This window comes from Peromyscus maniculatus, chromosome 7 (genome assembly GCF_049852395.1).
Source record: "Peromyscus maniculatus bairdii isolate BWxNUB_F1_BW_parent chromosome 7, HU_Pman_BW_mat_3.1, whole genome shotgun sequence".
Classification (NCBI taxonomy): domain Eukaryota; kingdom Metazoa; phylum Chordata; class Mammalia; order Rodentia; family Cricetidae; genus Peromyscus; species Peromyscus maniculatus.
Window position 1 is genome coordinate 25,044,694 of NC_134858.1, and position 27,998 is coordinate 25,072,691.

Sequence of the window (27,998 nt, forward strand, 5' to 3'; positions counted from 1 at the left end):
GCCTTTCCTGGAACTCACTTGGTAGCCCAGGCTGGCCTCGAACTCACAGAGATCCGCCTGCCTCTGCCTCCCGAGTGCTGGGATTAAAGGCGTGCGCCACCACCGCCCGGCCTTAACACACATTTTAAAGCACACATTGTAACACATATTTTTGAACATCATACTAGTGGAATCTCTGGGTCTTTGCACCCTAAAAGCACTTTAAGGAAATAGAAATTTTTCTCCCTTCTTCTGCACCCTAGACCCTTATTGAACATTTGTGACTGAGAGTCTAAAGACAAATATTAGTAACCTGTATTCACATCTCCAGGGTGCTTTGAAGATTAATATCTATAAAAGTTCTAAATTAAAATCTTAAGTAAAAGCATAAATTTGAATTAATGAGACTGGCGATCAGATCCTCAATTTGGCTAATTTACTTAGCTTTTTTTTTTTTCAAAATTGGAAAATCCATCTATTTTTTCCTCAGTAAAAAATCCCATAGTAAAAAATTTAATGCATCTTCATTTTTAATATGGGCTTAACAATTTGAATTATTCTAAATAAACATCATTTCACATTATTAAAAGAAGTTTCTAATCCAGGCATGCTGGTACACATCTTTAATCCCAGCACTCAGGAGGCACAGGCAGGTGGATTGAGTTCAAAGCCAGACTGGTCTACAAAGTGAGTTTCAGAACAGCTAGGACTACACAGAGAAACCCTGTCTCAAAACAACCAGAAATCAATCTCCTTCATCAACTTTGTCTTCAGATGGAGAACAGAAGAAACAAAACCTATACAGAATAACTTGTCACTTGTCCTTACTTGGGGTTGAAGGGTCTGTCCCCTGTTTCCATGGGAACAGTACTTAGGTAAGGATATCAGGTTTGCTCTGGTTCATCTCAATCAGTGATAAATATACACACTTGTTTAAGTCTCTAGACCTTGCTGGAATTTTGCATTTTAGTTTTTCATATACTTCCAAAGCTTAAAAAAAAAACTATATATAATTGAACATATTGTAAAACCAAACATTTAAAAATAAAAATTGGGCATAAATACAGCAGGAATCATATTCTTAAACACCACAGTTCCTTCCAAATTTCTCTTATTTTCAAGATAGGCTTAAAAATATAAAACATTGCTTTAATTTAAACCCCATTTCCTTCTTTTCCTACCCACCAAATTTTGATATATTCTACTACATACACAGAAATTCAGATATGATTGCATTCCTGCCTGCTTATCATTGTCATGGAGTATCTTTACAACCTTGTCTCTAGGAGGATGCATTGGGTTGAAATGATGTGCTTGCTCCAGCTATTGATTTGACAGATGAGATTAAAATAATGAATTTTGAGATCTTGAAAGCTATTAAATCACTGAAAGAATTCAAGTTCAAGGCTAGATTCAAGTATTGGTTGACAACAAAGTGAACTGGTCAATGCTGGTTGTGTGGCCACTATCAAGAGAATAAAAATGTATACTATTTAATGATAACCTATGTTTTTCTTGGTGTAAAAAGCACATCTTTTTCTGGCCACTAATCTTTGTCAAATTATTTCTGGTGAGAATGCTATGAAGATCTGGATGGTCCCAGATCCCTGAGAGAACTAGGAAACATGCCATTTTGAAGGATACCATGAGCACTCTGGTTCTGGTGATGAACAGTAGCTAGACCAAGCATGGTCCAGTGACAAGCTGGAGAGAGGTTGTCTACAATAAAACAGTTGCATCAGCAGCTCAAAGATTTGGGCAAGTAGAGCAAGATGTAGGTTTGGTGAACTTAGACTGACCAGTGTGCTGAAGGAAGGCCCAGTGTTTTCTTTACATGAGAACAGTACTTGGCTGCATCAAATCCTTGAAGAACTAACATTGGCTCCTCAAGAACCAGTGTTGACTCGTTGACTTTCTCCCAGCTTCTGTGTCCATCACATCCCACGTCCATCATGTCACATTACCCATGATGTTTGGCGCTCCTCAGTGATGCATGGTATGTTGATGAGGCAAAATATGCATATGCTAATCTTCAAGGCATTTCAGGACCATCACTCATTCAAGTCTTCATGTGATGAAGACCACGCAACTGAACGATGTCCTGTGGAGAACACAAACAGAAAAAAACATTACCAATCTCTCAGGGGTGGTGGGGTGGGGGTGGTGGTGGGGGGATGAGAAGCTGCTGGAAAAAAAACAAGGCAGATGTTGATTTGATCTTAAAAATGGCAGTCACAATTTATTTGGAATACTCATGAAAGAAAGACTGCTTAAATCTTCAAAGATGTGAACAAACATTTGTTATTGTGTTAAGTACAGAAAGCAAGCACCACAATGAAACTGTTCTCTGTGAAAAGGGTGATTCCGTACAGCTCCTAACACTGTGGGGCATGACCTGAGCCTCAGGCTCTATTGTAAAGGCATGGACTTATCTACAGAAATGAACAAGGTGTAGGAGGCCACTGGAGGGGGAAGTGAAGGACTAGTAAACTTGCACAAATCTCCAACAAAAACTGCAAAACAGGCCTGAGCCCTGATTGCTCCATGCTTTATGTGAGGCTTCAGAGAACCTACCTAACTTGTTCAACCATGCTTCCCTGGGTTTTGGTGTTTTTTTTTTTTTTTTTTTTTTTTTTTTTTTTTAAGGACTTAAATTATTTTTGTGTGTGTTGAGTGTTTTGTCTGCATGTATGTATGTGTACTGTGTGTGCTCAATGATTATGCAAGTCAGAAGAGGGCATCAGTTCCCCTGGCACAGAAGTTTTGGATGGTTGTGACCTGCCAAGTGAGTGCTGGAAACTGAAGTGAGGTCCTCTGCAAGATCAGCAAGGCTTGTAACCATTGAACCATCTTCCTTTCCTTATTTTCATTCTCTCTCTCTCTCTCTCTCTCTCTCTCTCTCTCTCTCTCTCTCTCTCTCTCTCTCTCTCTCTGTGAAAGCACCTCTCCTATCACTAAAGGCATATGGTCACTCTAACCTGAAACTCCTTAGAACCCTAGTCACTCCCCTTTGTGGTTAAATATATCCTGGAACATATCCAGGAACTGGGGGCAAGGGACAATTTGCAGCCTGGACTGTTTCTGAGAATGTTCACAGTAAGGCAAACTGTATTCTCTGTGTAAAATTTTAGGGAAAATCTCTATTTACTCTCCTACGCCTATGCAAAATTGTGATTGCATATGATTAAAATTAGATGTACTACCACCAAGGGCTATGATGGTGTCTGTGGTCCATGCTGCAGCCAAGGGCCATTGATGTCCATGGTCTTCGATGCTGCTGGAAGCCATGTTGAGTTCTGTGATCCATATTGCAGCCAGAGGCCAGGTGGATATCCGTGGTCTGTGCTCCTGCTAGAGGCCATGTTGATGGTCCCTGGTACCACCAAAGGCCATGTTGATGTCCACGGTCTGTGCTGAGGCCTAAAGTCATGTTGATGCCCTTGAGCCATGCTGCCACTGGGGGGCATGCTGGTTTCCATGGCTTGTGTTGATGCCAGAGGCCATGCTGATGTCCGTGGGCTCGTGCTGCTGCCAGGGGCCAGGATAATGTTGGTGGTCTGTGCTTCAGCTGAGGGCTGTGTTGATGTTCGTGGTCTGTGCTGTCACTGGAGACCATGCTGAGGTCTGTAATCTGTTCTGCTGTTGGAGGCCTTATGGATGTCCACAGTCCATGATGTCACCAGAAACCATGTGGAAATCCATGATCTGTGCTGCCTGTAATTGTAAAGGGCAAGGCAGCATCTTTTGCAGTGGTGTTGATGAGTGCAGACTCACAGTTGAGAATGAGAGACATAGAATGGTCTGTGACAACCTCTCCCCGCACATGCCGCCCCCCCCCCCCAAGAAACAATATAGACAGGAAGCCATTGAAGAGAACCCTTAACATTGGGATAAGGATGCTAATATGTAGCTTTTCACAGTTGATGGCTTCTGGCAGGGGTGGGATGGGGAAGGACTGTTTCTTTAAGGGCCTGGACACTGAGAGCTTGATCACACTCCAGTGAGCATATGGGCATCACAAACTGGACTTGGCATTTTTTCTTTTCTTCTTCTCTTTTTGTGAGGAGTTCATAAGGACGAAGGCGTGTAGATGTAGGAAAACTCAGAAGTGATTGTGATCAGGCTGCATTATGTGAAATTCCCAAATAATCATTAAAAATATTGTTGGAAAAAACCAGATATACCATGAGAAAGGACATGCCCAGTGAACAAGCCATTCCATAACTCAAGCCTGTCAATCAAAACAGGAAATCACCTTCTCTCACCCCTTAGAAAGCAGCTTCAGTTCCTCTTGGACCCATCACCGAAGCTCCACACAGTAACCCAGGCTCCTGAGCAAACCTCACTCAGATCCCAGGCTCCCTCTTGCAGCGTCTTTTGTATTTTCATCTTTGCTTTTGAATACAATCTTTTGTTACTCAAAAAAAAAATAAAGAAAACAGAAAACAAATGACAATAAATGTGGACTATTCTCAAAAGAATACAAATAGAATGACCAGATGACCCAGCTTTATCCAGCTATGTCACTTCCGGGGACACACCCAAAGGATCTCCATCCCACCACAGAGAGTTGCACATCATGATTATTACTCTTCTATTCACAAAGCAAGAGAGTGGAATCAGAGGCTCATCAAGAGATGAGTGAATCCTGGAAAGGTGCTACACAGACACAACGGAACTTCCTTCAGCCAAAAGGAAAAATGGAATTATGAAATTTTCAGGACAATCGATGAATGTGGAAACTATTTTAAGCAAAGTAACCCTGATGCAGAAAGTGGAATGCTGATGTTCTTTCTGATTTGTAGAACCTAGCTTCTAATTTCTATATTTGTCTGTTTATGTGGTAGTAGGTGTGGGGACAGGTCATAAACAAGAAAGGGGAAGGTGGAAGGGGGAAGGGGTTTTAAGAAGGGGATGGGGAAAGTAACAGAAAAGAAATGAAAGTGGAAAGGGAATTATTGGGTGTGGAAGGGAATGAGTGGTGGGGAGGAAATGGGAGAGAGGAGGGGGGAGGGGATCAGTGTGTGGAAATGATACAGTGAAAGCTGCTACTTTGCACCCTGCTACTGTGAATGCCCAATACATTATATATTATTATATCTGTATATTATTATTATTATTATTATTATTATTATTATTATTATTATATAATTGACTTTCTGTCCCAGTGAATTGAGAGCTGTTTTATGATGGTCACATGATCTAGCTTAGAGAATATTCAAGTGTCTTCACAAAGGACATACATTCATTGTCTCGGGTGTTCTATCACCATCAGGTAGGTCCAGTTTGTTTGTTTATTTTGACACTTAGCTCTGGTCCAAGGTTGAGAAACTGCATGGGGTGATGGTCTTCTTCCTGGCAGAGTCCTGAGGATTCAAGAGAAAAAGAAGATGTAAGACTAGCCAAAAGAGCTGGCCAAACTGACCCTTGTAGCTGACTCACCCTTGATATAATTCATTAACCTCTTAATTCATTAACTCATTAACCACATGAGTAAATCAATCCAATCATGAAGGAAAAGCCACAGCTACACCTTCCCAGTTGTATCTCAGTATTTAATAACTAGAATTCTATTTCAACATGAGCTCCACAGGACACAAACACATTCATGCACTAGCACTCAAAATAGATAATACACCTACACACGAAAGCTAAAATTATAAATCTTACAGAAGAAGACAAGAAATATTAACATAACTTTGGATTGTGTGAACAGCTTTTCGATATAATACCCTAAACATTCCATCAGTGAAAAAAAATTGAATTGCCTTCATCAGAACTAAAACTTTTTCCCTTTCAAAAGACAACATTAGGAAAATGACAAGGTAAGCAATTGTGTGTGTGTATGTGTGTGTGTGTGTGTGTGTTTTCATATCGGGTATTGATAAACTGCCTGCATTCAGAACATATAGAGAACTCTTACAACTCAATAAAAAGAAAACAATACTTTAATTTTTAAAAGATTTGGAGATTACACTAATCAAAACATGCAGCAAAAATACATGGGAAACACTTACCATCATCATAAACTAGTAGGAAGATGTAGATGATGATGACAGTTCTCTTTACATACCAACTAAATGGATGATGATAAAATTGTAATGAAATGCACTAAGAATGCACAGGAAGCTGAACTTTCAAACACAGCCGAGGGGAAACACAGCATTACAATCACTTTGGAAAAAAAAACTTAGAATTCCCTTAAAATATAAATTTATAAAGAAGAAGTTCACTTTTATAAATTCTGAAGACACTGAAGGCTGGGGACAGGGCTTGGTGGGTAATGTGCTTACCTTGACAGCATATAAACCTGATTTGACCCCCAGCACCCACCTGAAAAACCAAGGCAAACCAAACAAAGCTGAGTGTGGTGGTATACACTTGTAGTCCCAGTGCCAGGGAGAAGAAATGGAAGGATCCTTGGGGCTCGCTGCCCAGCCAGAATTCGTGAATTTCAGGTAATAGAGAGACTCTTGTATCAAAAAGTAAGGAGGAGAGTAATGAAGGAAGACACTCAACTTCAATCCCTGGCCTCCTGACGCTTATGTGCACATGTACACACACACACACACACACACACACACACACACACACACACACACACTCATGAACACACACATATCTCACATGTACCCATATACATAAAAAAAGAGAAAGAATCACATGTAAATTTTCCTATGAAGTCAGTCTTGCTCTTTTGTCCAAACCAAGCACAGTAAGAGAAATAAAAGGGCTGGAGAGATGGCTCACAGGTTAAGAGCACTGGCTGCTCTTCCAGAGACCCTGAGTTCAATTCCCAGTAACCACATGATGACTCACAACCATCAATAGTGAGATCTAGTGCCCTCTTCTGACACACAGGCATACTGTATACATAAAAATAAAGAAAGAAAGCTATAATAGGCCCAAATCCCTAACATATGTAAAAATCTTTCACAGAACTGCCTCAGCAAAACTAACTCCAGCACATTCAAGCAAGATTATAAGACACAATTAAGTGGGATTATCCTATAGACCATAATTTAGTGGGATTTTTTTTTTTAGAAATTGGTTTGACACTTGAAAAATTAAAAATACCTAAAGATAATATACAATATTAACATACTATACCAGAATAACCTGGCCATTTCAGTGAGACCAGAAAAAACATTTGACAAAATTATTTTAATACACATATTCTAGTGCAAGAAGAAGCTTCCCTGGTGAGGGCTGAGTGATGCTCTAATCTATGAGAATAGCAATATGTCATTAGGAGCCACTTTATTGCTGTGTCCTTTAGTAGAATTAATAGCAGTAGGTTTTCCTCTAGGGATCATGACCTATCTAGTCTTAGGTTCTTCACCACTTTAGCAGTGTTGGGTATGGATTTCCTCTTATAAATAGCAAAGGTTTGAAGAAGGATTTCTCCATCACTGGGCAACAGGCTAAGGATATTGTGAAAAAATGTCCTACTTGTTCCATCTATAACCAAACTCCATTACCTGCAGGGAGTAATCCAAAAGGTATACAAAGAAATGAAATTTGGCAGATGGATGTGTTTCATTTTGCAGAATTTGGAAGATTAAATTATGTACATCATACCATTGACACCTATTCAGGATTTCAATGGGCAACTCCTATGAGTTCTGAAAAGGCTGATTCTGTGATTACACACCTATTAGAAGTTATGGCCATCATGGGAATACCTGTACAAATTAAGACAGACAATGCCCCAGCATATGTCTCCAATAAAATGAGACAATTCTTTGCTTATTACAATATAAAGCATGTTACAGGTATACCACACAATCCCACAGGCCAAGCAGTCATAGAGAGATCCAATCGAACTTTAAAGGATATGCTAAATAAACAGCAACAGGTAACAATGACTCCTAGAAATAGACTGCATAGTGCTTTGTTAACCTTGAATTTTCTCAATGCTAATGAGAAAGGAACAACAGCTGCGGAGAGACATTGGACAACAGACAAAACTCCTGAGCTAAACCAACCAGTTTATTTCAAGGATGTGCTGACCTCAGAATGGAAACCTGGATATGTTCTACGTTGGGGAAGGGGTTTTGCCTTTGTTTCTGCAGGAGAAGAAAAGCTATGGATACCAACAAAATTAATAAAAATTCGATTTGAACAGGAAAAACCCCTTGATGAAGAGAAGTAAAAGATCATCCACCAATGTGACATCTCTACAAGTTGTAAGAAAAATTTCATAATCAAAGGGTGGGGTAGGGTTCTGTTTTTGTCTTTCCAGGATAATGGAAATACCCATCTTCCAAAACTCATAAGGCCTTGGATATCCAGATGTTTACAGCAGAAAGGAAGAATCTATTGGTACCAATCTACACATGGTAAAATCTCACTGTCTAACATCTATCTCTCTATCAATCTAGAAAAGTTGTGTTTCCAATTTAATTATAAGCCAAGCTGGCTTTGGAGATGGAATTGGCTCACTCCTTCTCTAAACCCAAGCATATTGCTAAAAGAAAAGTTTGAGAGATTCTTCAGTCCCCTATCAGAAGAGCCCTCTGGTGTGAGACAGAAGGAAACCAATAAAAAGGGACCATTGTCTTCTAAATTCTAATTCTCTCCATGCTTACTCTTGATTTCTCAGAATCCTTTCTTACATGCTATGTCCTCTTCAAATCCAAACCTCCCATTTTTGATAACAAATAAGTTTTTCCAATAATAATCTCAGAAGTCTCCAGAAGAAAGATGGGGCCCCAACAACAACAACTCTACCCAATCCAGAATGATGCCATGGTAATCATCATTATACTACACTTCTTGCCAGAATTTCAGACAATCTTACCCATTACTCTAAAACTTGCTGCAGAACCTACACTTAGTCTGAGATTTAACTATCTGAGCTTTCTCACAGTACCCAACAGAGATAACATCACCCCCTAAACGGCAGGAAGCAATTCTAAGAAAACGACGCCCCTTCTCCCTTAGGTTTCATAATTCTCAGGGTTATGGATGATAGTTATAGGGTTGGAAGTGGAAGAAAATATTAGACTCAGTATTGTAAAAAAAAGGGGGGGGGAGAAGAAATGGAATGGATAGGTATAAGATATGATGGTAAATCATTGTATATACTAGTAAACAAATTTAGTAAAATAGCAACCTTAGATAATTTGCACTGTAATTTGTACTGTTATAGATTCTTTTTTTTTTTTTTTCCTCTTTTAATTCTTTTTTTTTTTTTTTTTTGTGATATATATTTTTTATTTTACAGTACCATTCAGTTCTACATATCAGCCATGGGTTCCCCTATTCTCCCCCCTCCCACGCCCTCCCCTTACCCCCAGCCCACCCTCCATTCCCATCTCCTCCAGGACAAGTCCTCCCCTGAGGACTGTGATCGACTTGGTAGACTCAGTCCAGGGAGGTCCAGTCCCTTCCTCCCAGACTGAGCCAAGTGTCCCTGCCTAAGTTCCTGGTTTCAAACAGCCAACTCATGGAATGAGCACAGGACTTGGTCCCACTGCCTGAATGCCTCCCAAACTGATCAAGCCAATCAACTGTCTCTCCTATTCAGAGGGCCTGATCCAGCAGGGAGCCCCTCAGTCTTTGGTTCATAGTTCATGTGTTTCCATTCATTTGGCTATTTTTTTTCAATAATTGAGTAAAACTGAAATTTATTATATGCCACAGTCGTCCTACGGACCTCCATGCTATATATATATATATAGCCTCTATGGTTCTATGGGTTGTGGTCTGATTGTTCATTTTATATCTAGAATCCACCAATGAGTGAGTACATACCATAACTGTCTTTCTGGGTTTGGGTTACCTCACTCAGGATGATATTTTCTAGTTCCATCCATTTGCCTGCAAATTTCATGCTTTCATTGTTTTTCTCTGCTGAGTAGTACTCCATTGTGTATATGTACCACATTTTTTTCATCCATTCTTCCGTTGATGGGCATCTAGGTTGTTTCCAGGTTCTGGCTATTACAAATAGTGCTGCTATGAACATAGCTGAGCATGTATCTTTATGGTATGTATCATCATTCTTTGGGTATATGCCCAAGAGTGGGATGGCTGGGTCTTGAGGTAGTTTGATTCCTAATTTTCTGAGAAACCGCCATACTGATTTCCATAGTGGTTGTACAAGTTTACATTCCCACCAACAGTGGAGGAGTGTTCCCTTTGCTCCACATCCTCTCCAACATTGGTTGTCATTGGTGTTTTTGATCTTAGCCATTCTAACAGGTGTAAGGTGGTATCTCAGAGTCGTTTTGATTTGCATTTCTCTGATGATTAAGGATGTTGAGCATTTCTTTAAATGTCTTTCAGCCATTTGTAGTTCTTGTTTTGTGAATTCTCTGTTTAGCTCTTTAGCCCATTTTTTAATTGGACTGTTCAGTGCTTTGATGTCTAGTTTCTTGAGTTCTTTATATATTGTGGAGATCAATCCTCTGTCAGATGTGGGGTTGGTGAAGATCTTTTCCCAATCTGTTGGCTGTCTTTTTGTCTTATTGACTGTGTCTTTTGCCCTGCAAAAGCTTCTCAGTTTTGAGAGGTCCCATTTATTAATGGTTGTGCTCAAGGTCTGTGCTGTCGGTGTTTTATTTAGGAAATGGTCTCCAGTGCCAATGCGTTCAAGAGTGCTTCCTATCTTCTTTTCTATTAAGTTTAGTGTAACTGGATTTATGTTTAGGTCTTTGATCCACTTGGACTTGAGTTTTGTGCATGGTGACAGATATGGATCTATTTGTAATCTTTTACATATTGACATCCAGTTATGCCAGCACCATTTGTTGAAGATACTTTCTTTGTTCCATTGTATAGTTTTGGCTCCTTTGTCAAAAACCAGGTGTTCATATGTGCATGGATTAATGTCAGGGTCTTCAATTCGATTCCATTGGTCCGTATGTCGGTTTTTATACCAGTACCAAGCTGTTTTTATTACTATAGCTCTATAGTAGAGTTTGAGGTCCGGGATGGTGATGCCTCCAAGGGTTGCTTTATCGTATAGGATTCTTTTAGCTATCCTGGGTCTTTTGTTTTTCCATATAAAGTTGAGTATTTTTCTTTCCAAGTCTGTGAAGAATTGTGTTGGGATTTTGATGGGGATTGCATTGAATCTGTAGATTGCTTTTGGTAAGATTGCCATTTTTACTATGTTAATCCTACCTATCTATGAGCATGGGAGATCCTTCCATTTTCTGATATCTTCTTCAATTTCTTTCTTTAGAGATTTAAAGTTCTTATCAAAAAGGTCTTTCACTTGTTTAGTTAGTGTTATCCCAAGGTATTTTATATTATTTGTGGCTATTGTAAAGGGTGATGTTTCTCTGACTTCTTTCTCAGCCCTTTTATCATTTGTGTATAGGAGGGCTACTGATTTTTTTGAGTTGATCTTGTATCCTGCCACTTTACTGAAGGAGTTTATCAGCTGTAGAAGTTCCCTGGTAGAGTTTTTGGGGTCACTTATGTATACTATCATATCATCTGCAAATAATGAAAGTTTGACTTCTTCCTTGCCAATTTGTATCCCTTTGATCTCCTTTTGTTGTCTTATTGCTCTAGCTAGAACTTCTAGTACTATATTGAATAAATATGGGGAGAGTGGACAGCCTTGTCTTGTTCCTGAATTTAGTGGTATCGCTTTGAGTTTCTCTCCATTTAATTTGATGTTTGCTGTTGGCTTGCTATAAATTGCTTTTATTATGTTTAGAAATGTTCCTTGTATTCCTATTCTTTCTAAGACCTTTATCATGAAGGGGTGTTGGATTTTGTCAAAGGCTTTTTCAGCATCTAGGGAGATGATCATGTGGTTTTTTTCTTTCAGTTTGTTTATATGGTGTATTACATTGACTGATTTCTGTATGTTGAACCATCCTTGCATCCCTGGGATGAATCCTACTTGGTCGTGATGGATGATTGTTTTGATGTATTCTTGGATTCGGTTTGCCAATATTTTGTTGAGTATTTTTGCATCAATGTTCATGAGGGAGATTGGTCTGTAGTTCTCTTTCTTTGTTGCATCTTTGTGTGGTTTGGGTATCAGGGTAATTGTAGCCTCATAAAAAGAGTTTGGTAGTGTTCCTTCTGTTTCTATTGTGTGGAACACTTTGAAGAGGATTGGTATTAGTTCTTCTTTGAAAGTCAGGTAGAATTCTGCACTGAAACCATCTGGTCCTGGGCTTTTTTTAGTTGGGAGACTTTTGATGACTGTTTCTATTTCTTTAGGGGTTATTGGTCTATTTAAATGGTTTATCTGGTCTTGATTTAATTTTGGTATTTGGTATTTATCCAGAAAATTGTCCATTTCTTCCTGGTTTTCCATTTTTGTGGAGTACAGGTTTTTGAAGTATGTTCTGATGATTCTCTGGATTTCCTCATTGTCTGTTGTTATGTCTCCCTTTTCATTTCTGATTTTGTGAATTTGGGTGTTCTCTCTTTGCCTTTTGGTTAATTTGGCTAGTGGTTTGTCTATCTTGTTGATTTTTTCAAAGAACCATCTCTTTGTTTCATTGATTTTTTGTATTGTTCTCTTGTTTTCTATTTCGTTGATTTCAGCCCTCAATTTGATTATTTCCTGGCGTCTATTTCTCCTGGGTGAGTTTGTTTCTTTTTGTTCTAGAGCTTTCAGTTGTGCTGTTAATTCATTGGTATGGGATTGCTCCATCTTCTTTATGTGTGCATTTAGAGCTATGAATTTTCCTCTTAGCACTGCTTTCATAGTGTCCCATAAGTTTGGGTATGTTGTACTTTCATTTTCATTGAATTCTAGGAACTCTTTAATTTCTGTCTTTATTTCTTCCTTGACCCATTGATGTTTCAGGTGGGTATTATTCAGTTTCCATGAGTTTGTGGGTTTTCTATAATTTTTGTTGTTATTGAGTTCTAACTTTAAGGCTTGGTGGTCTGATAAAATACAGGAGGTTATTCCAATTTTTTTGTATCTGTTGAGATTTGTTTTGTGTCCAAGCATGTGGTCAATTTTTGAGAAGGTTCCATGGGGTGCTGAGAAGAAGGTATATTCTTTTGTGTTAGGATGGAATATTCTGTATATATCTATTAGGTCCATTTGAGTCATAACATCTGTTAGGTCCTTTATTTCTTTGTTAAGTTTCAGTCTGGTAGATCTATCTTTTGGTGAGAGTGGTGTGTTAAAATCTCCCACTACTAATGTGTGGGGTTTGATGTGCGTTTTAAACTTTAGTAGTGTTTCTTTTATGAATGTGGGTGCTTTTGTATTTGGAGCATAAATGTTTAGAATCGAGACTTCATCTTGGTGGATTTTTCCTGTGATGAATATGTAATGTCCATCCTGGTCTCTTTTGATTGATTTTAGTTTGAAGTCTATTTTATTAGATATTAGGATAGCTACACCAGCTTGTTTCTTAGGTCCATTTGCTTGGAAAACCTTTTCCCAGCCCTTTACTCGGAGGTAGTGTCTGTCTTTGGAGTTAAGGTGTGTTTCTTGTATGCAGCATATGGATGGGTCCTGTTTTCTAATCCATTCTGTTAGTCTGTGTCTTTTTATAGGTGAGTTGAGACCATTGATATTGATGGATATTAATGACCAGTGATTGTTAATTCCTGTTATTTTTTTGGTTGTGTTGTGTTGTCCTTCTGTGGTGTATGTTGGTGTAGGATTATCTATTGCTTGATTTTTCATGGATGTGTTTAGCTTCTTTGGGTTGAATTTTCCCTTCTAGTGCTTTCTGTAGGGCTGGGTTTGTGGACAGGTATTGATTAAATCTGGTTTTATCCTGGAATATTTTGTTTACTCCGCCTATGGTGATTAAGAGTTTTGCTGGGTATAATAGTCTGGGTTGGCATCCATGGTCTCTTAGTGTCTGCATGAGGTTTGTCCATGATCTTCTATCTTTCATAGTCTCTATTGAGTAGTCTGGTGTTATTCTGATGGGTTTGCCTTTATATGTTACTTGGTCCTTTTCCTTTGCAGCTCTTAATATTTTTTCTTTATTCTGTGTGTTTAGTGTTTTGATTATTATGTGGCGAGGGGACTTTTTTTTTGGATCCAGCCTATTCGGTGTTCTGTAAGCTTCTTGTATCTTCATAGGTATTTCTTTCTTTAGGTTAGGAAAGTTTTCTTCTATGATTTTGTTGAATATATCTTCTGTGCCTTTGAGTTGGTATTCTTCTCCTTCTTCTATCCCTATTATTCTTAGGTTTGGTCTTTTCATGGTGTCCCAAATTTCCTGGACGTTTTGTGTTAGGACTTTTTTGTCTTTATTGTTTTCTTTGACTGACGAATCTATTTTCTCTATCGTGTCTTCAGTGTCAGAGATTCTCTGTTCCATCTCTTGCAATCGGTTGGTTATGCTTGTTTCTGTAGTTCCTGTTCGTTTTGTCAGGATTTCTATTTCCAGCATTCCCTCAGCATGTGTTTTCTTTATTGTCTCAAATTCATTTTTCAGATCTTGGAATGTTTCTTTCATCTGTTTAATTGCTTTTTCTTGGCTTTCTTTGATTTCTTCCCATTTTTTGTTCGTTTTTTTCTTCCATTTCTTTAAGGGAGTTTTTTATTTCCTCTTTAATGGAGTTTTTCATTTCCTCTTTAAGGGAAGTTTTTATTTCCTCTTTAAGGGAGTTTTTTATTTCCTCTTTAAGGAAAGTTTTTATTTCCTCTTTAAGGTAGTTTTTCAATTCCTCTTTAAGGAAAGTTTTTATTTCCTCATTGAGGGAATGTTTTATTTCTTCTTTAAGGGCCTCTATCATCTTCTTAATGTCATTTTTAGGGTTGATTTCTTCTGTTTCTTCTGTCATGGTATGTTTAGGTCTTGCAGGTGTAGAATCACTAGGTTCTGATGTTGCCATATAGGTCTTTATGTTGTTGCCTGTATTTTTGCACTGGCGCCTACTCATCTCTTCCTCTGTGAGGTGCAGGTGGTGTCTGTGTCTGAGAGTGCCTCTCTTGTTCTAATTTTTAGTCTTGGTTTAGTAGGGGTTCTTGGTTAAATTGGTGCTTTTGGGCTATTTCTTCAGGGGCAGCTGATTTCGATCGGTGAATTATATACTTATGATTCTGGTGATCTGGTTTGGTGTCTGGGTATCGCCTTCTTCTGTGTTCTCAGGTAACTTTTTGTTCATTTGTCAACTCCTCAGCTGATCTTGTTTCTTCAGACTTTAAACTGTAGGCATCTGAATCCTCTCCCAGATGGGTTTCAGCTGAGCAGGGTAGTCTCACCAATACCTCCAAGTTGTTGGGTTTCACAGGATCAGCAGCTGGGCCCTGGGTTGTCCTCAGACGGAGTGTTCAGATTCGTTCTGGTTCTGACCCACGGAGATAGCTTCTTCCCCAGATGTTGGGGTTAGGGGCGTCCCTGTTCCAAGCTGTGTCTGCTTGTCTCCGTCCCTGGGCCTGTTTACCTCTGCGGTTCGCCGCCGGGCCTGTATGTCCCTGTCAGCTGCCGCTGGGTCTGTCTGCCTCTGTGGGCCGCCGCTGGGCCTGAATGTCTGTGTCGGCTGCTGCCGGGCCTGAATGTCCCTGTCGGCCGCTGCCGCCGGGTCAGTTTACCTCAGCGGGCCGCCGCTGGGCCCATCTACTTCTGTGGGCCACCGCTGGGCCTGAATGTCTCTGCCGGCTGCCGCTGGGTCTGAATATCCCTGTCGGCTGCCGCCGCTGGGCCCGTCTACCTCCACCGGCCCCTGCCGCAGGCCTACCTGCGTCTGCTTGTCTCTGCCGCCGGGCCTGTCTACCTCTGTGGGCCGCCGCTGGGACTGAATGTCTCTGCCGGCTGCCTCCGGGCCTGAATATCCCTGTAGGCTGTCGCCGCTGGGCCCGTCTACCTCCGCGGGCCGCCGCCGCAGGCCTACCTGCGTCTGCTTGTCTCTGCCGCCGGGCCTGTCTACCTGTTATAGATTCTTATATGTTGATACAAATGTAAACTATTTTTATACTCCTGTTTAAGATAATTTGTATATTGATACAAATACAGAACTATATTTGTTATAATGTACATATATTTCTACTCTTATTTGAAACATTTTTATATTGATACAAATGTAAATTTATATCTGTCATACTTTATATATGTTCTACTTCTGTTTAGGATATTCGGTATATTGATATATATTTAAGATTATTGTCATATTGCATATCGCACTATATATTCCTACCTCTGTTATAAATATCTTGTGTATTGTCACAATTTTGAAGTCATTGTTCTTCACCATACATTTGCTTATAGACTGTTTACCTTGTTTATGTGAAGCCTTAGTCCTTAGATTATTTAGGTAGATAAGACTTATAGATTTATAGTCACCTATGCCTGTCATCTCTATAGTTACGTTAGTTAGGTTATCCAGATTTACAGATACATAGGTCAGATGGACAGGTAATCTTCAAACACTTCATAGACCTAGAGAATATGGCATTTAAATAACTTAGAATTCCGTTGACGTGAGACACAATTGCTCCTGGCTGCACCAATTGATCCCGAGAGAATGTTGGGCTTCTAAGACATTTCCATTTGGAAGTTTGTCTTTTTGGCACAAAATGGCCTACTGGGCAAAGAACTGCCCTTGCCTTGATGGCTGACAGTACAAATGCAATGCTGTCCTTTCTGGACAAGCGGGACACAAGGAAAGCAACCACTGTACTCTGTCAAGACAGGGTAAGATGGTCTTTAAGAAATCCTGCTTCTGAAAATGGTCTGTCAGATACTCTAGGCCTGTAGCCAATTTGAATGCACCAACAATGCTGAGAAACATTAGGTGACTGTCTAGGCTGCCAGCTGTCTTGGTCTACTCTTGCAAGATTCCCAAAAGTTGCTTGCATCCATCTACCATTTCTCAGGTACCATTATGTTCCTTCTCAGGTCTTTGATGGGGTTAAAGACTAGATAGTTGTAGTTTCCTCAGTTATGATAAAAGATAAGTTAGATATAAAACCTTAAACTCACAAATATAAGATAGACAGAACATCTTCTTTAATATTGTAACTGTAATTCATGCTCGATAATTGTTTTGTTATATGTAATTTTACCATGTTAAAGTTAAAACCTTCCTTTGAAAAAAAAAGAAGAAAAGGGGAAGTGCTGTGGATATCGCTCTATATAAATAAAACACTGATGGCCAATGACCAGACAGGAAATATAGGCGGGACAAGGAGAGAGGAGAATTGGGGAAACAGGAAGAAGGAGGGAGAGACACTGCAGCCACCGCCACGACAAGGAACATGTAAAGATGCTGGTAAGCCACCAGCCACATGGCAAGGTATAGATTTATAGAAATGGGTTAATTTAAGATATAAGAACAGTTAGCAAGAAGCCTGCCATGGCCATACAGTTTATAAGTAATATAAGTGTCTGAGTGATTATTTTATACGTGGATTGTGGGACTGCGGGGCTTGGTGGAGCCTGGAGAGAAGCTCTCCAGCAACAGAGGAGAGCCTTGAATCCAATAAAAAAGAGTGGTTGGTTACTCCTGTAACATGTACCACTATTGCACCAGTACATCTCACAGGCAGATCCCTTTTGTAGGCCACAGTTGTAGCTGAGTGATGTTGCTGATGACTATTCTCTAGCAGTATGCAAATTACCTTCCAGCACCATTAACTCTGAACAGTAGGGGTGAGGCTTCTAACTGAGTGCTAGCTTGATTTCTCTATGTCCAATGACATGAATTTGTCTTCAACAATAGGGTCTCAGCATCTGTATGTGGAGAATAACCAATCACCTTGGGAATAGTCTGTGTTGTTTTGTGGGCAGTGTCTGTGGGACCTCTTTGGCCAATGATTCAACAAGATGTAACACATTCCTGGCACTGGAGGTTTACCTCCCCACCTCCACCACGTGGCTTTGGTAGGCCTGGAACTTGATATGTAGACCAAGCTGATGAACCTGCCTCTGCCTCCCCAGTGCTAGGATTAAGGGTGTATGCCATACTAATGTATGGTACTTTTTGAACCTCTCCCATACCTCCACTTCTAAAAATAAACAAGAGAACTCCAAAAGCTCGATGAAAGGTATCTACACAACAGTCCTCACCTAACATCAAATTAATGGTGAAAAACAATGCTTTTCTCTTAAAATGAGGAATAAGAAAATGACGTCCTTTCTCTCTAGATCTTTTTGATAATGTATAACCAGGGAAATCAGACAAGAAAAAGAAATGAAATGTATCAAGATTGGAAAAGGGGGAGGAAAACCATCTGTATTTGCTGAAGACATGATCTGGTACAAAGAACATTCTAAGGAAAACTACTAAGAACATTTACATTGTGTTTAGAGAAGTTACAGGATGCAAAATCATTATTTAACAACTCACTGAGGAGCTGGAAGATGGCTAAGTGGATACAGCCCTTGCTAGATGTGGAGCAGAATTATGATAACCAGAACCCAAAGAAGCCAGTCCAGGTATGGGATCTGCTTATAATCTAAGCCCTGTGGGATGGAAAAAAAGAAAAGAGATGAGGGATCCTTAGGATGAGCTGGCTAGACTGGAATTAGAGAACTATAGGCTCAGTGAGAGGCTCTACCTCAGTAAATAAAGTGGAGAGTGATTAAAGAAGACATACAATGTCTATTTGGGAAGACACACATGCAATCATACATTTGAGCATGCATGTACTCATACATACCACACTCATATACACATAACAAAACCCACTCTACTTTTTCATACACTAGCAATGAAAAATTCCAAAATGAAATTAAGTGTTCAGTTTAAGATAGTATTTAAAAAGAACAAACAGGGCAAAATTAATCCCTGAAAACCCACAGAACTTTGTTAAAAGAAATTAAGATCTAAATAACTAGAAAGCTCTCCATTTTCATATTATTGACACCACAATATCTCCAAATTGGCAGTCAGATTCAATGAAACCATTGATTACATGCCAGCAGGATTTTGTTTCTGTAGAAATTGATGGGCTAATCATAAAATTCAAGAGGAAATTCACCCGACTTGGTCACAGTGTATAATCTTTTGAATATGCTGTTTAGTTTGCTATCCGTCATTAAGGATTTTATTTTTTGAGACAGTGTCTTGCTATGTAGCTCAAGTTGTCATTGAACTCACGAACTTCCTGTCTCCACTTCCTAAGTGCTCGTGTTATAGGCATGTTCCACCATACATGCCCTTTTCAAAAAACAAAAAAGGATCTTTCTTTTAATATTCTGAAAGGATTTTGGTCACTAGGTTTCTTTCTTTTTGTTGTCTTTAGCTTTGGTGCTAAGGAAATGCTGGCCAAAAAGAATAAGTTAAAAAAAAGTTTGAAAATGTTTTACACCAGCAACGACAAACCTTAAAAAGCTGTAGTAATTAAGAACATGTGGTGTTGAAGTAAGAACAGACAATCGGGTCCATTAACAGTCTGGACTAAAAATTTAAATTTAGGCCTAACTGATTTCTGACAAGGTAGCCAAGATTGCCCAATATACAAAGGATGTTCTTTGCAATAAATAGTGGGAGACAACTCTATATCCACCCATAGAAATGAATTTGGACACTTTGTACAAAGATGATCTCAAAACAGATCACAAGCATACACACAGGACCCGTAACTCGCTCACTATCTGAAGGAAAATAGGAGTCAATCTTCATGCTCATGATGATGATTTCAAAAAGAACAGGTAAGTCCAACTTGATCAAATATTTAGAAAATCTCTGCTTTATATGACACCAACAAAGAAGAGAAAAGACAGTTCATAGAATGAAAGTATTTGCTAATCACTTACCTGATATTTGTATGAAGGATATGTAAGAAACTCTTACATCTATCAAATAAAAAGATAATCCAATTACAAAATGATCAAGTATTTAAGGAGACAAATTTCCAAGGAAGATATACATGAAGCTAAGAAGCACAGGAAAAGATGGCTAGAGTCATTAGTCATTTGGGAGATACAAATCTAAACCATAATGAGATACTATTTCATACTCATTAGTATGTCTGATGTCAGAATGATGGATAATAATGACATTGGCAAAGAACGTGGAAAAATCAGATCCCTCATGTATTGATCACGGGGAGGTAGACTGACAAAGCCATTGAGAAAGTAGTTTTAACAGTCTTTCAAAAACTTAAACACAAGGTTGCCATACAACCCGGCAATTATGCTGAGAGGTATAAGCCAAGGAGAACTCAAAACAGGATTATATAAAGCAGTGTATACAAATGTTCACAGTAACACTTTTCCTATTAACACAGAGAAACAATCCCAGCCAGTGTCCATCAGTTAATGAACAGATAAATGAGATGTAGCATATCTAGACAATGAACTACTTCTCTGCAATAAGAGATGAATTAGTGATATATGCTACAATATGTGTTTGTGGAAGAGGTGAATGACCCTCATCATGTTAAGTTACAGATGTCAGTCACTAAAGAACAGATATATCCATGTGAAATGTCCAGAATAAGCAAAACTGTAGGGACAGAAAGTAGATTAAAGGATGCCTGGGACTAAGGCCAAGTGCGTGAGAGAAAAGGTTTGACTTGTAAAAAAAGTGAGGAGTTTCTTTTTGAGGTGGCAAAATTTGCTAAAAATGGACTGAAGTATGGGTACACATCTCTGTGAGCACATTACAAACCATTTAATTGTACGTGTTAAATTGGTGATTTTTTTGAAAGTGAATTATATCTCAATTAACTCCTAAGCAAAAAGACCAGGGGTGCATTTCAGTGGTAGAGCACTTACCCAGCATGCACTGGGCCCCAAGTTCCATTTCCAGCACTGCAAAGAAAAAAAAAAAGGAAAAAAATTAAACATGAAATTACTAATTTGCTCTTAGAGCATTATTCAAGAAAAATGAAACATATTTACTCTATTTTCTTTTTGTAAATGTTCTTTGAAGGCTTATTTGTATAGATATCCCTAGACTTGAGATATCTATCTGCTTGTCAACTAGACAAGTTATAAACAAAATGCTGTACATCCGTACAAAGGAGTAATACTCCACAGGGAAAGGAAAGAATCTATGATGAATGTTGCACTGTGAAAACCCAAGTCAGATCCGACATGGTTTGCTTTCATTTGTACAGAATGTCCGATAAAAACAAAACTACAGAGCCAGGAAGCAGATAAGCGAGGCTGAGACCCTCTCTGTGGCAGCAGAGGTGAGCAGCTGTGTGGGGGGAACCGGCTGGACACCTGCTGGGTATTAGACACCTTTTAAGTGTCGATCTGCAACTGGGTGAGGAGGCATGTAAGGGTTCTCTCTCTCTCTCTCTCTCTCTCTCTCTCTCTCTCTCTCTCTCTCTCTCTCTCTCTCTTTCTCTCTACATATGATTATGGAATTTGCTAAATGGGTGTTTAGTATAATAATAAAAAAGCAAAGATGGATTTGTCTACTTGATTCTGACAGCATAAACACAGAATATGTATCTTAGAAACTATTGAAAAATGACTTCTGAAATGAGTTGGAAGAATGCTGAAGGATTGATAGAAGAGATAAAGCTCTGAATGAATCTTTTCATGTACTTTTGAGTTTTGAGTTATATGGATGTTTTACTGTTTAAACAGTTATTTGAAGACTTATGAGCACATAATCGTTATGGCACATTAGTGGGCCCAGGCTTTCAGGCAAACCACTCCATCTGCTATTTTAAATATTTATTTTTATTATTTCAAAGTGTGGGTGGGGGGGGGGCGAGGGGGGATGTACACATGAGTACACAGGTGCTGACTTACCTAGGCTTGCTGTTGCTGTTATACAACACTATGACCAAAAGCAACCTGTGGAGGAAAGGGTTGATTTCAGCTTACAGTTCCACATCACAGTCCATTACCGAAGAGAAGGAACTAGAGCAGGGCAGGAACCTGGAGGCAGGAACTGAAGTAGAGGCCACAGAGAGTGCTGCTTACTGACTTGCTCAGCCTCCTTCTTTATAGCACCCAGGGCCACCACCCCAGGGGTGGCACCATCCACAGTGTCATCCATGGGTCCTCCCACATGAACCATCATTCAAGAAACCACCCCACAGGCTTGTCCATAGGCCAGTCTGGTGGGGGCATTTTCTCCGTTGAGGTTCCCTCTTCTCAGATGACATTAGCTTATGTCCAATGGACATAAAATCAGCCAGCACAGATGCCCTTCAAGACCTGAGGTGTTGGGTCTCCTGGAGCTGGAGTTACAGGTGGCTCTGAGTAGCTGATGTGGGTGCTGGGAGCCGAGTCCCTTGGAAGAGCAGCAAGTGCTCTTAACCTCTGAGCTATCTCGCTAGCCTCGCCCCTTACCTGCTGGTTTAGGCTGTGCTCACATGACTAGTGTTGGTCTGAGGTCTTCTGGAGCAGCGTTTCTAAAGCTGTACTGGCTGCCTGGCTTCACTGCTATGCTTTTCACCTCTGTTTTGGTAGCCATTCTGAGGTTGGTGGATGGACACAGTGGAAGCTGTCATAATTTCTGAGTACCCTGTGGGGCACAGCTACTTTCACACACACACACACACACACACACACACACACACACACACACACACACACACTTTATGGGCTCTGGGGATCAAACTCAGGTCCTCATGCTTGCAAAGCAAGTACTTCACTGACTGAGCCGTATCCTCAGGCCCTGGACTGCTTTTCAGTGATTTGAGTCATGTGCATAGTGAGGACAGGCAAACAAAATTAAACTATCCCTAGCTGACATTTGCTTCTTTGTCTGGGCAGTTTGGGGTGGATAACAATTTCATTTCCTCTTGCACATAAGAGAAGATTAAGAAATAACCACGACACTGGTCTGAATAGATGTCTAAAAGGTTCAGAAGCTTCAATCATATTTCTTCTTTTGATTTGTAAAATATTTTTATTTCTTTCGAAAAATTTTACTTAGCAGTGCTTAAGATAGAGAGCCACCCTGAGCCTTTCTGTCTATGCTCTAGGTAACCCCCTTTGTGTCTCCCCCATGGATTTCACTGGGCATAGTTTATCTTCATCTCCTATGCACCCCCTTCTCTGAGCTGTCATAAGGAAGAAATCTTCAAAGCCTTTTTTTCCATCTGCACTCTGACCTTGGAAGTTGAAGGAGGTCATTGTCACATCATCACTTGCCAACCAATCAGAGGGTACTTCCCTTCCACAACCTTCCTATTCCATAGGAGTTCTCGGGCAGCTTCCATGGAAGGAGGGAGCCAAGAAGGCCCTCTGTAAACCTGAAGATGATCATTACAACATGGATTGTGTACATCTTCGCCCGGAAAACTGTAGGGCTACCCTTCCCACCAAAGACAAACTCGGTGAGTGATGGTGGCCACATGGAATGGTACCTACTCCATCGTCTCTCTGTCTGCGCTCCTGTGGGGTGCAGACACCACACATCATATCACATTAGATGGCAGCGGTGGTGGTGGTGGGGAGGGTGGGTCTCTAGCATTTCTGAGGTCATCGTCTTAACCGATTTGTTCCAGGACATTGAAGTTGTGGAAAGTGAAGCTGTATCCATAGTCCAGCATTGGTTGAACAAAGTGAGTAGAGTTCCTTTATGACTCAGTCCCCAAAGTTCTAGAGTGCAGGTATCAATGGGGGACAGGAATTAGGACTCCATTCTCTATACAACTGAGAAACTCAAGTTTATTACCAAATTCCCTGAGAGGATGTGGGGTTTTGTGTTGGTAAGAGAAGTGCTGGCATCCCTACTTCCTGACTTACCAAACATCCTAGAGGAGGGAATTCTGTGGAAGGCAGTCCCCGAAGTACCGTGGGATAGGGCCACAGGCTTAGGTGAGGTCCCAGAGATTCACAGAGGGATAGTGATGGAGGTGCTTTGTGCAGAAGCTGAGAGTAATGGAGTGAGTGGTGTGTGTGTTGTGTTGTGATGGGAGGAACGCAGGGGAGGGGAGAGGAGAGGGGGACTGGAGAGAGATCAGCTGGAGCCAGGCACTTCAAGAGGGAAACTATTCACCTTTCAGACGGAAGAAGAGGCTTCTCGGAACATAAAGGAGAAGATGTCTACCAACATCCCTCCCACTCATGGACACGACATACATGTGACCAGAGATGTGGTAACTGGGAGTTTGTGGGAAAGTGGGGGTGACAGCGTGAGGTGAGGGACCCTGGGCAAAGGGCACATCTCAGCCGTGGGCGTCCACATTGCCTAATAACCACACATATTCAATCTGGATTTCCTAGGTGAAGCATCCTCTCTCCAAGTGTGATATGTTATCAGACCCTAGTCAGGAAGTCCTGGAGGAGAGAACAAGGATCCAGTTTATAAGATGGAGGTACAGTACCCAGGGAGCAGGGCAGCCTACTGAGAAGGCACCAGCCCCTCTCCAGGGTCCCTGGCTGGATCAAACACATTTGTTCTAGAGATGCCACCTCCTTTGGCAGAGGAATTCCTCAGTCATACTTTGGGGACTTAAGGGAATGTTCTTGCTATCTTGAAAGCTTAGCTCATTTGTACATTTTTAAAAGTTTTTTAAAAATTCATTTTACATACCAACCACAGATTCCCCTCTCATCCCTTCTCCTGTTCCCCCCATTTTCTCTCCCCACCCCTCCTCCCCTCCTCCAACAGGGTAAGTTCTCCTATGGGGGATGGCTAAGCCTGGTACATTCAGTTGAGGCAGGACCCAGCCTCTCCCCACAGTTGTACATTTTTTAAATGACTTCTGCAGTTGGGGGCCTGGGCTTGCTCTCCATTTCCTAAATGCTTCTGAATATGTTTCAGATTCCCGTTATTTTTGCACTTGAATTGTTCAGAAGTGGCAGCACTTTAAAGAGCTAAAAGAAAATAAGCTCTTAAAATGCGAAAGCCAAAGCCCTCCTCTGCGACTTTGCAGTACAGAGGTCTCGCAGCACCAGAGGCAGGAACTTTGTGACAAAGCTATGTTGTCACCTTCCTGCCACCTTGGTGCAGGCAGTTCTCACAGCCTTCCTTGGTCCTGAAGATGGGAAGATGCTGAGACTTTAGGGGTGGGGAGTGGGGAGGTGGGGGTGGGGGGAAAGCGGGGGGTGGGTGGGGAGGAAGCAGGGGGGAGGCAGGGGGAGGGGGGAGACAGGTCTGAAGTCACCCCAGTCCTCCTATTTTCTGTGTGTTCCTGAATCCATCAGTGTTTGGGCCAGATCATCACATCCTTCCTTGAACTAGCCCAAGTGTGAAAAGGGCTTGTCCTTCCCTCCTTCCCCTCGCTTCTGTTGTCAGCTTTGTGCTTCCCTTGAGGAAGCTGCACTTCTCAGCCAGCTTAGTTTTGCTTTAGGACTTGGGTATTCACGGTTTCCTTCGCCAGTGACAATGTATTGTCAAGTATTCAAATATGCACTGACTCTTCTAGGGAGGGATAACCGATGGTGGGATTTCAGAGACCCCCCAGAGAAGAGATTTTTTTTTCTCTAGAAACTCACTGAGGCTCCTCAGCATTATTGACTGCAATCCCAGCTTTTCCTTGCTCAATTTGGATGGACTCTGGAGTTACAAACATTACTCTCCTCGGTTTTGGACCATACCAACCTCATCTTCCAGCCTTGCTTTAATCTTGGCTATACAAGTAGTTTAAGATGTTTGAGGCAGGTGTGAAGCATCGGTGGTGTATCTATGTATAACTCTTCCATTCTGAATTTTCAGTGGAGATTGGAAATGAACAATCTGCTCTTTCCCATAATGCACTGATTCTGGAGTTTTCTTCATAGTTCTACTAAGTAGGTGGTCAGGTGACACCCTTGCACAAAGCCATGCTGGCTCTTCACTCTTCTAGTGGGTGTGCATGCATTGCCCTGTACTTGCTAGCTGGTCTGCAGTGGGGAAAAAGAGCAAAGCTCAGCCCCACATTTCATGGACATAAGTTAAGCAGACAGGTAGGGATAGGGAAGCCTGGAGGAGGGTCTGAGGGTGCAACTGGAGGCCCAGGCTGCACATTTATTAGCTATTGCTGCCAGATCATCCCAGGAAGATCTCCAGGGGGCTGCTTGCTCAGAATGGCTCTTTAATGGGGGTACTACTCTCAGAGAATGGGGAACTGCAGAGAAAAGGAGAGCCCGTGCAGCCTGGGCATCCTAGTGCCGAGGCCCCTGTTTTCGGAGGAGCCCCTTACCCCTAGGATGGGAATAGTCAGCCTTGCCTGCTTCATCTCCTTCTATGGGCTCCAACTGGTTCCTTCTGGTAGGAGCTGCAATCACCATCACATCCCCCCTCTCTCTGTAGGCAGAGTGGGGAGACCAGACAGAATTTGTGTCTCAAACATAACAGGACACCATAGACAATGAAGGGTGTTATTTGGTGGGCTATAGGACTCTGGAGGAAAGGAGTGGGAAATGACAGGAGAAAAAAACAGGAAGTAGACTAGAGAGGGAAAGGCAGTGTTAGCACAGAGAAATAAGGCAAACAGTGCTAAATTGCAGTGTCTGTGCCATGGTAATCCTAAGAGTATATCATGAGACTAGAGAGGAATTTGGAAGGGGGAGTTCCACACCTCCATCACCCTGCTGACGGCCAGCTTCTCTTTCCCTGTATCCCCTGGAACACTGTGCTGTCACACAATGGCTGGGTGACTGAGAGGCACTTTGTTATTTAAGAAACAGTAGAGTCAGGGGTGGGCTCTCAGGCTCATGTATCTGGACTTAACTGTTACTGTTCCTATAGTCCCAATCTCAGTAGCCCTGCTAGGCTTAGCCATTATGACAAGCAACTCAGAATCTCACATGGTCATGGTATTTTCCAGCCACACCCGCATCTTCCAAGTACCAAGTGAAATGATAGAAGATGTCATGCAGGACCGGATAGATGAAGTGAGACGAAGGTAAGTGTTCCTGTGACGAAGTGCCTTGTATACCTACCTGGGCCCATGTGGGTGGAGATGACATCAGAGTTAGCTGGCCATCCCAATCATCTGTTGGCTCTAATATGAGTGGGGCCATATAGCTCCCAGGGCCTCTGTCCTTTGTGATCCACATTATGGTGGCCTTTTCAGCCTTGGTGCCTGCCTGTCATGGCTCCAGGCTGAGGGCTTCTTTCCTGGACTTCAATTAAGTTTACACACAATGATTATACAGGCTCAGGCCTGTGCTTTTCACCCAGCTCATGCCCTGTGCTGTGGTTTGGGTATTAGGTCTAAGTAGGTTCTGATGGCAGGCTCTTTCCCATCTTGCTGTTCTCCTCTGTCCTCTGCAGCGTGTCTCACCTCATGTGTGACTCATATAATGACCCAAGCTTCAGAACTTCTTGCTCAGACTGCTAAGGTGAGGAGACCCATAGGTAACAGCCTGGGTGGATAGGCTGTCTTGCCTTGGCAGTGGAAGGGTGACCTAGCATGGCGAGCTTTATATCTGCACTTAGGGCCAGTGAGCGGATGGGGGGGGGAAGTGGATGTTGTTGTCCTAACTCTACTTTGAGACAGAGTCTTAGTAGGAGTAAGGGTGTATGGAATTTGAACCTACCACCAGCAGGGACTTTGGGCCACACATCCTCTCCTTGTGCTTTGCACATGACAGTGCCCATAACTGAATGTTGAATCAGCTCTGGGAAGTGGAAGGCTGGGGGTGGAACCATCCCAAGACAAGGACCATGGCTGAAGCAGCCACTGTGCCCTGTCCAAGTGAGATGCCCTGCTAACTGCTGTGGGGGTGGGGATGAAAGACATGATTGACACATAGCTGGAAGCTTAAAAGCAGCATGAAACACAATGCTAGCATTTATTCAGTGCTGTCTGTATGCCAGCTCCTGCCCAGGGCATATTTTGTCAAGGGTTCTCATTGATCCAGACAACCCTTGTCCAGAAAGTAGAGAACTTGTAAGTGAGGATGGGGAGCAGATCCTGGCTTTAGCTGGCTGCACATTTCCACGAGGGCTCACTGAGCACTTCTCCGATTCCCAGGTTGAAGGCCTCCGGAATCAACGAACAGCCTGTGTCCAAAAAGGATCCACCTCGTGTTTGACCTGAAGGGTGACCAGACTTTAGCAGAAAGACTATAGAGGCTGAGCCCTTGGTTACCACCATGATGATACTGGAATCTTCTTGCTGAAGTGCTAATAAAGAGACATCTTATCACCAACCAGCCTTAATGTTGGTGTGGATGCTGTGCCATTTCTCCCTCCCTTCTTCCCTCTCCCATCCATCCATCCATCCATCCATCCATCCATCCATCCATCCATCAATCCATCCATCCATG

General features: G+C 41.4%; 1 protein-coding gene and 1 long non-coding RNA gene across 2 annotated transcripts; one reads left to right on the forward strand and one right to left on the reverse strand.

Annotated features, from left to right (window-relative positions):
• Positions 1–5,239: 5,239 nt before the first annotated feature.
• Positions 5,240–23,353, reverse strand: LOC121831069 (uncharacterized). Its single transcript, XR_013052661.1, has 4 exons — positions 22,140–23,353; positions 20,601–20,636; positions 19,638–19,676; positions 5,240–5,345 (listed from the first exon to the last, which is right to left on the reverse strand). It is a non-coding gene; the product is annotated as an uncharacterized LOC121831069 (long non-coding RNA).
• On the forward strand, positions 22,973–27,884 carry Spata19 (spermatogenesis associated 19). The gene is made up of 7 exons (XM_006976570.4): positions 22,973–23,131; positions 23,303–23,359; positions 23,804–23,896; positions 24,024–24,115; positions 26,552–26,629; positions 27,001–27,068; positions 27,704–27,884. The coding sequence occupies exons 1-6, from the start codon at positions 23,054–23,056 to the stop codon at positions 27,065–27,067; spliced, it is 465 nt and encodes a 154-aa protein (XP_006976632.1). The 5' UTR covers positions 22,973–23,053; the 3' UTR covers position 27,068; positions 27,704–27,884.
• The last annotated feature ends 114 nt before the right edge of the window (positions 27,885–27,998 follow it).

Bases quoted from the DNA above. Each gene is read 5' to 3' on its own strand.
- Spata19 (XM_006976570.4), top strand. From the start codon at position 23,054: ATGATCATTACAACATGGATTGTGTACATCTTCGCCCGGAAAACTGTA. The intron at 23,897-24,023 runs GTAACTGGGAGT...TGGATTTCCTAG, and splicing joins TACATGTGACCAGAGATGTG to GTGAAGCATCCTCTCTCCAA. The intron at 24,116-26,551 runs GTACAGTACCCA...GGTATTTTCCAG, and splicing joins ATCCAGTTTATAAGATGGAG to CCACACCCGCATCTTCCAAG.